We start from the raw sequence: 12,477 nt of genomic DNA, 5'->3' as shown, positions 1-12,477 counted from the left end.
GCCCCCCCTCTCTCTCTCTCTCTCTCTCTCTCTCTCTCTCTCTCTCTCTGTCTCTTCTCCCACTCTCTCTCACTTTGGCCATATGACAGAGAAGCAAGGGCCACTTTTTGATTTGCACTCAAGGCGGTACACAAGCCTTTGATTTCCTGTTTTTACATTCAAGAGGCAGAAGAGGGAAGAGAGGCTTATCGATCACACAGCGGCAAGCTGAAGGTCAACTGGGCATATAGAGACAGAGCAGGGTTTTGCGCCCTTGGGCCAATGCTGCTGTAGGAGTCTGTGTGTGTGTGTGTGTGTGTGTGTGTGTGTGTGTGTGTGTGTGTGTGTGTGTGTGTGAGAATGGAGGATGTTAAGACCTGTGATCTGTTGTGATTTGGTCTGTGTGTCGCTTTTGTGCATATTCAGAACTCTAAATTAAAAACTGGAGTTAATTTGCATGTGTATGTGTGTGTAGTATGATTGTGCGTGTCTGTGTGTGTGTGGACGTGTGCTCTTGTTCCTGTATGTCATCAAGGACTGTCACCCTTTCGCTATTTTCCAGACCTGTTATCAGGCACTCACCAAAAAGAGGAAAAAGAGGAGGATAAAGCAGAACAAAAAAAGTCAATTTACAGAGAGCGCCCATCTCTTCTCTTCATCCCTCTAGTTTTTTGCCTTTCTTTCCACTAGCCCCATGTACAGCCAAATAGCTACCTGTCACTGGGGCTTTGTCCCCGCCGCGGCTCATACTAGCAGTTTTGTGCGCATTAATTTTTAATTGCACTCCCTCATACAACAATCGCTCTCTCTTCATCCTCCACTCTGTCTCTCTGTCAAAGGAAGGTGTCGGATCACAGGCTGAGAGCAGACAAACACATGGAGACTGTTGTCACGGAGCGCAGAAATGACTGGCAAAATGATGAAGTTAAGCTGCCGGTGTGTGTGTGTGTGTGTGTGTGAGAAGACAGTTCTGGTGTGCAGCTCTGGGCTGCTTTTGATCTAGGAGGACTCTCTACTGTATATTTTGTGTACGACAAACACAAATGAACTCTGCAAATTATAGTCTTTGTGTAAATCCTCCGTTCCTGTGAGAATTATATGAATTACCTTTCATATGAATTATTCTGTTCGGGTGCGTAGGTCTCTATATATGCAATAGGTATGTGTGTTAACTGGTGTGGTGTGACTCAAAAATGTCAGGGTTGTTCTGAGGGGAAAAAAAGCAAAAATGCTAAATGCAGTTAATAAAATAAAATGCAAATAAATGTGTTGTGTTTAGATAGGATAGCCAGTTAGGCTTGTTAACTTTTTTAAGGGTAGGGAAAATATCTGTCTATAGTTATTGACGTATAGTTTAAAGGCCATTTGTCCAGTCAAACTCTTCTGTAGAAGCTAGGCTAATTAGCCAGATGCTAACATGTTTGCAAATACTGTATGTTCACTTACAACAAGGATAAGCGGTTTGTGCCGACCTCAACGTGCTTTGTGTGGTGAGTTTTTGACTACCAAGAGGATAAAATTATCAAAATGCATAGAATACAATAAGAAATCAGTTAATCAGTGTATAATGTTTCATTTCAAACCCTTTTTATTTACTTCTGTACATATTATTAATGTGTTGGTTTGTCACTTGATGTAAACAGCTCAGTGAATCAGACATACAGCACTTAAACAACAAAAGTAAACCATTTTGGGAAATTTACCATAGTAATACCATAAGTACTTTGGAGTACCATATAAATGAGTATAAATATTCACTATAGGGCTCTACACAATATCAGATTTTCTCTACAATGAAATGAATCATGCTCAAAATGCAAGTGTTGGGAGGCGCGAGGAGAGAATTTGTAAGAATAACTGTACAAAATTTTACAAAATGAACTTCCTAAAGACTGGGAGGTCTAAAATCCTGTCTTTTTTTCTCTTTTTAACTTTTTTTTCGGGTGTTTCCGTTTTATGATGGGTGAATCCAGCATAAGCGTCCAATACCTCCAACTACTAAATTGGAGTGTTAACTGGATAGTTATCGCTGCTGGGTTTTATATATATATATGTATATGTATGTATGTATATACAGTATATATATATATATATATATATATGTATATATATATATATATATATGTATATATATATATGTGTATATTTCATTTTTACATATCAAGGTTATCATCAATACTAGTATATTGTCACAACTAATTTAGTATGATAAATATATCAAAACACTGCAGTATTACCATCTGTAATGCATCAGTGTACTTAAAGTCCAGTACAGAATCAAAGCAGAACACTGATCCTGTACATTTAATTAACTTTCCATTCCTGCTGTACTACAAATCCACATTTCCAGCAGGAAAAAGGACAATTGCGCTTTCTTTTGTGAACACATATACACCCGCTTGCATGCAGAGAGAAGGAGGGAGAGGAAGGTTGAGATCAATGAGTCCAGCGGAATTGCATTCCAATCAATGGCATCCCCCAACACGGGCAAGTTAATTAGCGTTATTGTCAAGACACAACAGCCATCTCTCTCTTTGTCTGTCTTTATCACTCTCATCCTCCTGTTTTCGTCTCATTTGAGCTGAAAAACTTCACTCTCATACTCATGTACTTCAATGTTAACGCTAAACGGCGCATCAAACCCCTCTGTGTCTCTCTGTCTCACAGGGGTTCGGCGGTGTGTGAGCTGGGTGGAGGGATGACGTGTCTTGCGGGGCTCATGGTAAGTCAAAAGGGAATGCAAAAATTACAGACAGTGCTCACACAGACAGACTGTCACAGGCAAATGGGCAATTTGCATCAGCATGGGCAATCTAACATGTGCATATTGTAAGCAACATGAAATCGGCCAGCGCACATTGACATTTCTACCTCAGTGACCATAAACACACGTGGCCCAATGGGCTAACTTCATCAAAAGCATTTAAACACAGGGGCTTGCATATGCAAACACTTTCTGTCTTGGTCACACACACACACACACACATCAGTGGCTTAGACTCTGGCTGTGTGTGGTGTATAGTAGTTTGTAGTAGCCTCTCCAGATGGACAGGCTTAACATGTTATCGATTTCGCCTTCACAAGACCAGCCTTCCCATATCTCTCCACTCAATACCCCCGTGTTGTGACATTACGGACTGCCAGTGGATCGCCCTCCTCGCCCTTTAAGTCTTTCACAAGGAAAAATGGCTCCTCTCTTCTGTCCTGTGCCCTGGAGTGCTGTGGTTTTGGCAGTGCCATCCATGTTTTTCTTGGGTGACTGGTTGGTTTCCTGCAGGTCTTGATGCCCATATGGCTAGCTGGTGGTGCGGGGCCTCGTGACTTGACTCTTGCCCACGGGGCAAAAACACTACATCACTCTGTACAGATGATTGTGCAGTGCATGTACCCCTTTTTGTTTGACTTGAGCATTTCAAATTAAAGACAGTAAAAATGAAATTGTTGCAATTTGTGTGTTTTACCTGGGAAAATGTATCTAAGATGCTGGTTTTCTCTGTGATGACGTGGAATATTCGCCGCATTTTACCATCAAAACATTTGAATGCAGAATTTATTTGATAGAATACAGTTCAGCGGTAATATTGCAAGATATTAACACAATTTAAAATAACTGTTTTGTATTTTAATATATTTTAAAGTATAATTTATTCCTGCAATGCAAAGCTGAGTTTTCAGCAGCCATTACTCCAGTCTTCAGTGTCACATGATCATTTAGAAATCATCCTAATATGCTGATTTAATGCTTAAGAACCATAAAAAAAAAAACTAATAATTAGAAAGTTCAAAATAATTTTTGTAACATTATAAATGTCTTTACTGTGACTTTTGATTAATTTAATGTATCCTTGCTGAATAAAAGTATTAATTTCTTGAAAGAACAGTACTCTATAGCACATGATGATATTCCTTAAGAATTATCCCATCGCTAAACTGCTAACTAAACTGGTCCCATTCTCATAAGGACAACAATAATATGTAAATAAATAAAAATAATTATTAAAATACAGTTTCATGTCTTTAAGAAATATTGAAATATAACATTAAACATTACATTTTTAAAATGCACTCTGCAGTAGTGTCAAAGAGTTATTTTTGCTTCCTGTGTTTGAGAAATGTCAGAAATTCGAAATCGCATTATTCAAAAGCACAAATATAAAACCTTGCAAGCACTTTTACAAACGCATACATACACTCCCTGCTTCTGCCCACTGCTCCTCTCCAAACAACTGTTACACAGTGCCCCTGATAAAGACGACTACTTGAATGAAAAGACTGTATAAAAAGAGGACAGAAAGAGCTGACAGTGGAGCGGCACAAAGGCAGAAGCTTCGCAATACAAAGTTATATGAAGGGCATCAGGCAGGCCTCGCGAGCCGAGTAAGGAGTGACAGCCGAGCGCGATGGCCCCGCCTGATAAACGCCACACTGCAAATGAAAGGCTCGGCGCTCACCATCATCCCCTGTCACAATGCAATTACCCAACAGAGTGATAGCAAGATAGAGGGCTCCCAGCCACCGGGAATGATAAAAGTATTGACTGATTTGATTGAATGATTAAAATAATGCAGACGTAAAATGAAAAAAATGGCTGAGACAGACAGCAATGAATGAGAGGGAGCAGTGAAGAAAGAGTGAGGGGTGGTCATTTTGGAGTAGGGCTTTAAAAATCAGCGCTCTTCAGATATGACTGCTTGCAAACAGTGTGCTGAGGATGTCTTGCTTTTGTTTTATTTATGTATTTATTTATTTGTTTATTATTTTTTCTCCTTTCCTGCAGATTGCAGTTTGTGCTGATGTGAAGGAAGTGCTGCTATCTGATGGCAACGAGAAGGCTATTCAAAGTATCCTTGAATTTTGGACTGGTATGTAGCTCTGTTCCAATACCTACGTAGTAAGCTGCCCATTCCCTACATAGGCAGCTGCCTTCTAAGGCAGCGTCTGAACTGAAATGGAACCTCCTAAGTGATTGATCTGGAACAACTTATATAGGCAGGATCTGTAAATAAAGTGCACAGGAAAAGGCAGCATAATTACGTTGCCTATACATTTTGGAACAGCCTTCACGTTTTAAATTGACACCTAAACAATACTCTCCCTACAGAGGCAGCTCACTTGGTTTTGGAACAGAGCTTGCGTGTTTCTGAACCAATCCAAACATCACTTTGTTCTGTTGGAGTACTGACAGCTGTGTGTTTGGTGTGTATGTTTTCAGACTGTCTTCGAGAGCGTAGCACAGAAAAGAAAACCTTGCTGTGTATTTAACCCGTATTTACCTCAGATATTCCTCTTACTTCCACCTCACACACACACACACACACACACACACACACACACACACAGTCAGCCATTCTTAATGTGCACTCTGTCAAAGAACACACACACACACACACACACACACACACACTCACACCCCCCGCGACATATCTGAATGTGAGGCAAATCATCCAGCTGACACCCGAAACCTGCATTTAGCATGTTTAATACATATTCATGTCATTGAAGGCTACCGCTGTGTGTGTTGACTCACCTGCTCCTTGTCTCTCACCCTCTCCCCCCTCTTCCATTCCTCTATTGACTTTCTCTTTTGCCAGGAGCACGAATGAAGCTTAAACAGGTGACAGGGCACAGCTCGAACCTTCTTTCTTCATTCCCTTTCTTCGCTTTTTCTTATTCCCGCTCTCCATCTCTCGTCTTCCCACCGCAATCACTCAGATTAGCCTCGTCGTTTGGCTCACAAAGGCAGGAAAAATGGAGACGACAGACGTGACAGCAAAACGCCGCAAAATTACCATGCCCACATTCGTTAGTACAACAGCCAGCGTTGCCACTACAATGAGCTTTTATTGAATATCAAAACTCAAAGAACAATAGCCGTGGCATGAAATTAACACAATTCTTCATTGAGAAGAGATTTGTTTAAAAGAAAATGGAGGGAAAGGGAGCAGAGCAAGACATACTCAATACATTCATGGTCTGTCTCTAAACTGCTTCCTGTAATAGAGTGTGAAAAGACTGGCAGTTGGCTGATAGAGCATTAATTGGCAGTGCTTTGTTTCAGAGAAGTTTCTGCCATAATAGAACGCCAAGAGATGATCTGATGATCGGACGAGGCCAGGAAAGGACAAGCTGTCTTGGGAGAACCGTATACGATATGGTGTTTTCTTTCTTTGTTTTAGAGGAAAGAAAGTGAAGGGATCTTGTTATATTGCAGCCATTATTGTTTTTTTTGTTTTTTTTTAAATCTGTGTTCCTTTCCTGTATAGCTCCATATAGAACCTTAAATTTTCGAATCTGGTCTGTAAAGCAATTTCTGCTTTCACCATTTAGGTTTGACCTTTGTTTAATTTTGAAAAACTTAACTATATAGCTTTATATATGTATAGTTAAATAGTGTACGGGGTTGGACAAAATAATGTGAACAGAATTATTTGGACAGAGTAAGGTGTTTTACCACCATTGATTTTAATACAGCTTTCAGCCTTAGAATAGATTAACACAATGTTTGAACAGTCTCTAGTTGAATGTTCAGTTGTCTGTCAATTGCTGTAGATGTTGGAGGAGGAAATCTTTTTCTTACTTTTCTCTCCAAAAATTGCCCACAGTGATTTGACATTGTTTAAGTCAGGTGATTGAGATGACCAGGGCAGATATTGAAGTTAAAGGGATAGTTCACCTAAAAATTTAAATTCTGCCATTAATTACATAATTAGTCACTCATCCTCATGTCGTTCCAAACCAGTAAAACCTTCATTCATTTTCGGAAAAAACTAATTAAGATATTTTCGACGAAATCCGAGAGCTTTCTGACCCTCCATAGACAACAAGGAAACTACCACGGTCAAGGCACAGGAACGTATTAAAGACCCTAGAAAAGAAAAAATCGTTGAACATAGTCGTTATTTTAGTTTTCTTTGCGGACAAAAAGTATTCTCGTAGCCTCATAAAATTAGGGTTGAACCACTGATGTCACATGGACTATTTTAACAATGTCCTTACTACCTTTCTTGGCCTTGAACATGGTAGTTCTGTTGCTGTCAATGCAGGGTCAGAAAGCTCTCGGATTTCATCAAAAATAATTTGTGTTCTGAAGATGAACGTAGGTCTTACGGGTTTGGAAAGACATGAGGGTGAGTAATTAATGACAGATTTTCATTTTTGGGTGAACTATCCCTTCAATCTTGGTGCTCCAACTGTCCTGGTTTCATGATCTTAACACCATGTTTGTTGCCTTTTAGCATTGGTATCTGTAATTAGAGGTTTATCAGTTGCAGCTCTTTCATGGATGTTGGCTTTATGAAGTTCTCTGTGATCAGCTTTTATGGAAACAAGATCTTCAAGGTGAATATTGAGATTTGCTGTCACTTTTGCAACAGTTTTTCTGTGTTGTTTGGACACAATCCTTCTTAGTGTTGATGGTCCCTATCATTCATTTTCGGTTTCGCCCACTATTCTTTTTCGCTGATGAAGTCTTGCCATGCTTTGTGTAAACAGTCACAATGATAGACACTTGCTCTTAAAACACCAAACAATTGGACTCTTAAGGTTACAGAAGCTCCTGCTAAACAGGCCATGATTTGTCATTTTTGGAATATTTAAATTTTTGTACATTTCAATTACTTTTGTGTGAGTACTTGTGTGTTATTGCTGGACAATTAGATGTTACTCCAAGTAGTGTTACTTCCTATACCAAATATGACCGATTAGACGTGTTACTACATGAACACACACACTCTCTGCACACTTCATAAAAAAATCAGTCCAATGAGCCCAAGTGGGAATGAATAAAGTGTATCAGAAAGTGCTGAGTGGATTCATGACTCAGTTCTGATCTCAGTCTGCATGTTCAAAAGACTGGCTGAGCTCGTATTAAAGCCGTGCATGTGTAATCAAGAGACCCTATTGTTAACTGCTAAATTTCACTTCTCACACACTGATTCTTTAATAGCTGCTGCTCTCTGGAGCTTTACAAACTCTATTAAGCAGCAGTCCTGAAACTTGGAGACAATATATGCACAGGTGTTACACAGGAAGTCCATTTTTGATCGAAATTGTGTCTCTGGGCGCTGTTAAAAGAGAATGAGAGAGACGCCAGTGCTGACCTCTCCCCCAGTGGTCTTTTCCTGATGGGATTACACTGTAAGCTTTCCACTCTCTCTCCTTAGCAGCGGATCTCACCAGTGTAACGTGCGCACCCAGCCCCCTCCCCTCTTTCATCGAGGGATTTGCCCTCCATCCCTGCGCTATAGATTGGATTTGCTACGGTTGTTTTCCATGGAGCGAGAAAGAAAGCGGGGCAGAAAAAGCGAGAAATCGTAATTGAATTAGTTTAAAACTGTCGAAGGGTCTATTCATAGATGCGCTGACATCAATCCCGCAGTATAACCACAAAGGGTGGAGGCCCATCTGAGGAGATGGCCGCAGGTTAAAAGCCTCCCTATTGATTACCTATGGTGATGCTTTGCATGAGTTGGTTTTGAGCTCAGTGGTAATCTGAGGATGAGGTGTGGAGAGAGACGGCTGTTACGGAAGCAAACGGACTCTGTGGGTTGACGTCATTTGAAAAGGCCTGACATAATAGCGTTCTGTAACATGGTTAAACAAGAAATCAGCTCTGTGTAATAGGCTCTTGATCAGAGGAATCAAGAAAATGGTCTTGCTGTTGTTCAGCAGTGTCTCACCTACATCTCTAAAGTGGCTCATTTTTTTATAAACTTCTGTATTCTGAAGCTTGATTTAGCTTTTTGTAGTATTCCTCATTTGTCAGTTACAAACGAACATAAGTAAAATACCAAATTATTTTATATTTAACTGAATATTGCATTCCTTTGAGAAACTTTGCGTTCACTTGCAAAAGCATTAAAAGATCATTTTCTCTCCCACCTCATATTATTCTTGTCACACTATCTGTCTGTCTGTCTGTCTGTCTGTCTATTTAGATTAGTTGGATACAATTGTGAAGAAAAAGAAACCACCAAGTGTCTAACAATACTCAAGTCCTTCAGTATTTAAAAAGCATTCCAGGATAGTAGCGTTGGCCAATCAGCATTCAGGACATGAACTAATTTGTTGTGATGCCTTCATTATTATTACAAAATATGGGAAAAGTGTAGGTCTGTTCAAACTTGCTTGACATTCTAGTGGATACATCTGTCTTCATGGAGTTAATGTTTAACTGTCCTGCTCTTATTAATTACAAAACAGTGTTGCATTTCTTGACAAAGAGCATCAGATGTGCGCAGTGTAATCGAGAGGAACAGACGAGAAGGGCTCTTCCTGTCTACCAATGTGTCCAGCAGGTAATCACTCATATGCCTCCCAACATCTCTGATAATGAAAGACAGAGCACTAATACTGCTTTTACATTACAGCCATATGAAGTCCATCTCTTATGTCAATACAAATTCAAGTGTTATAATTCGCTGAAGCTTCGCGTAGTCGAGCATGCCATGAAGTATAGAAAAGTGTGTTTGGGTAAAGTGGCATTTACGGCACTTGTGTTCGGGAAATAATAGTGTCAATAAGTAGGCAAAAATGAGGTTGCAAGGCTCCGTGTCACTCCCTGAACCCAGTTGGCCCAGTAACGAGGTATCCGCAGCCCGCGGAGCGAGCGCTACGCTCTCTAACGCGCCGAGATGTATCCAGGCAGAGCGATGATGAGCCACTCTCTGTGATTGAATGCCCTCATCTAGAAAACTCAAACACACACACTCTCTCACATTTGCCAAAATACAGCTCATCCACTGTGCACACCATCACGCAAATGCATTATCACCTAAAAAGTAATTTTGGCACTCAGTGATCTAACCACTCTCTCCCCCTCTCGTCTCCTCTCCTCTCTCTTGCTCTGCACACTTCCCCCTCCCTGTGTATTTACACTGGGCTGATTTAGTGAAAGAGTAAACGTATAATTAGCCTGCATTACTTTGATTGTTTTCTTTAGAGATTAGGCTTCCTGTCAGAGCGTGCGGTTTGAGTGGGGTGAAGGTCGCGTGTGATTGGTTGAGGGAGGGGGGGTGGATTCGCTTTCTCAAGTCAGTGAATAAGCAGCATGGCCCCCCGCTGAGAGAGGTGATTGGTTGAGGTGGGGGGGGGGTGGATTCGCTTTCTCAAGTCAGTGAATAAGCAGCATGGACCCCCGCTGAGAGAGGAGATTGTATTTCCACAAGACATAATTTTTGTTTACTGACTGTTAATAATGGCTAATTAATAATCAGATTTGCTTGCCTGGAAACCGGCCCTAGCACTTAAGGAAAAGAGAGAAGACGATCGCCGCCAGACAACGGCGCAAATAAAGCGAGTGTCAGGTGTGTGAAATGTCTCTGGACGCAGCATTGTCAGGGATTATGGGAGTGAACGATAAATTGCGCAACAGGGTTGATGACACAGCAGCTATCATCCTGGTTCTGTCCTCTTTTAGGGTGGTGAGATGGGACAATGAGGCCGATGTGTCCGCTCTGGAGGGTCGCTTTCACGTGGTGATGTGCGCTGACTGGTAGGTTGATCCTTTTGTTGAACTGTCACTTCTTCAGAGATCGACCGTCACCCAAAACATGACACCTGTACACAATTGTTGCGCGACACCTCCAAAACAGATTATATGCCATACGATTCTGAGCAAGCGAAGAGATTCTCTACATCTGTCCAAACTGGCCGTTCTTACAGCTATTACAAAATAAATATCATATCTCACACTTTACTAGCATCTCCAGCCACAATATGGCTACACCCTCAATAAAAGTGTGCACCTTGTGTCCCGGTGATGTGGCATTAATATTCCTGCGCCCATAACACTTATCAGATGGCAGCCGTCAGCTGCGGATGGCACTGCATTATTTCCCCTCCGCCAGCTCCGCCAGGCATTTCCATTTTTCAGAAATTGCCTCTTTTTCATGCTTGGCGTCCCAGCAAATGGATGTCTTAGGCAAATTGCAAATAATTATGCTTGTGCAAGGAAAGAAAGAGAGTGAGAGAGAGATTGTGGAGCAATACAAACATTTAAATTAGCCAGGTCCTGAACATGTGGAACCATTGTTTTTTTTTCTCTCTCTTTTGTGTGTCTGTGTAAATGCGATGTTGTGTGTGCATTACGCTAGTCTTTTACAATCATTCGGATGTAAATTTTACAACTGGTACATTCAGACTTCATTATGTAATGCAAGAAAATTTAATGTTGCTTGAATGCTATGTTGGATAGCTTGGGAAATTCAGCTTAGGGAGGCATCATGTTATCAAAGATGAACAGTTCTCTTTATTTACATGGTCATGTAGTTGTTAAAGGTATAGTTCACCCAAAATTGAAAATTCTGTCATCATTTGCTCACTCAAGGCGCTGCAAACCTGTATGACTTTATTTCTTCTGTATAATTCTCTATATAAAGTGAATGTGCTCCGATGTTGTTTATGAGCCCACTGACTTTCATTATACATTCAGAAAAAAAGTTTAAACAATCTTCTAAATATCATTTCTTTTATTCAGAAGAAAAAGTCATACAGGTTTAGAATGATATATGAGGGACAGTAAATTCATTTTGTGATGAACTGCCCCTTTAATACATTTTACAATTTAAGTGTTCCACTTTTATGTTCCAGTAATGTAATGTTTGCCAATATTTTATGCATTTATATTAAATCTACACATTAAATGCACAGAAAATGGCCAATGAATACAGAAGATTATTAGCAAGATGTATTGGTACCGTTTGTATTGGTTCGTTTATTCATGTCTAATTCTCTGATTCTGATTCCTGCTCTCAATGCATGTTATAATAACCCTAATTAGTACTCTAATTATAGACATTTTCAAATCATACACATTTTCCCTATCAACTTTTTTCTTAACACTATTATAGTTTATTACATTGTTATTACATTGTTATAAGCCCAGCTTTAAACAGGATGTTCTTTGGCATTGTCTCTATCTAGCACAAAGTGGTGAGGCTGATGGAGGCGGGGTATAATGATACCTGTGTGTTCTCTGGCGATGATCACTAAAGCCTGGTACAGCCTACTATTATTCTAATGTCAGACAAATGGCAGCTAATACGCAGGTAAAATGTGCAGCAGTGGGCCAGCATGAGATTGATTTGTGTGTAGTAAGGAGATACTACGTCTGTGTGTGTGTGTCTGTGTGTGAAGAGAGAGAGAGTGGAAGAAGGTACGTGACGATGAATCATGCCGCGTTGGCTGTCCCCCCGTTGCTTGCACTGGCAACTCATCTGTAATTGCCGTCTTCAGGAGAGTGATCGCTCGGCGATTAACGAACATAGCCATGCTGACGATCACCTGCGAAAAGGTCAACAGCCACACTTCTGCTCCGATTAATTATAGTCTTTCAGACAATCGTCAAGAAAGGCAGGATGTAATGCAGCGGCGCTCTGGCTAGGAGAAGAGAGAGAGAGATAGAGACGCAGTCTCAGCTATGATAGCAAAAGGTTCTTCCAAAAGAACCCTCTCCCCTCTTCCCCTCTGTTTCACCTCGTCTTTGTCTTCACAAGACAA

At 40.6% G+C, this 12,477-nt stretch overlaps 1 protein-coding gene across 1 annotated transcript in view; it reads left to right on the top strand.

Moving 5' to 3' along the window:
• Window positions 1-12,477, top strand: part of LOC107666367 (calmodulin-lysine N-methyltransferase-like) — a 126,580-nt gene that overhangs the window by 97,618 nt on the left and 16,485 nt on the right. Inside the window, exons 6-9 of the mRNA XM_016457627.1 lie at window positions 2,647-2,701; window positions 4,757-4,820; window positions 9,209-9,275; window positions 10,397-10,471. Coding sequence (XP_016313113.1) covers window positions 2,647-2,701; window positions 4,757-4,820; window positions 9,209-9,275; window positions 10,397-10,471 — 261 coding nt within the window. The remainder of the gene's footprint in view (window positions 1-2,646; window positions 2,702-4,756; window positions 4,821-9,208; window positions 9,276-10,396; window positions 10,472-12,477) is intronic.

The sequence above is a fragment of the Sinocyclocheilus anshuiensis genome, unplaced genomic scaffold, assembly GCF_001515605.1.
Source record: "Sinocyclocheilus anshuiensis isolate Anshui unplaced genomic scaffold, SAMN03320099.WGS_v1.1 scaffold63, whole genome shotgun sequence".
NCBI classification, from domain to species: Eukaryota; Metazoa; Chordata; class Actinopteri; order Cypriniformes; family Cyprinidae; genus Sinocyclocheilus; species Sinocyclocheilus anshuiensis.
The sequence above is the reverse complement of the archived record's forward strand: the minus strand, read 5'-3'. Positions and strand labels throughout refer to the sequence as shown.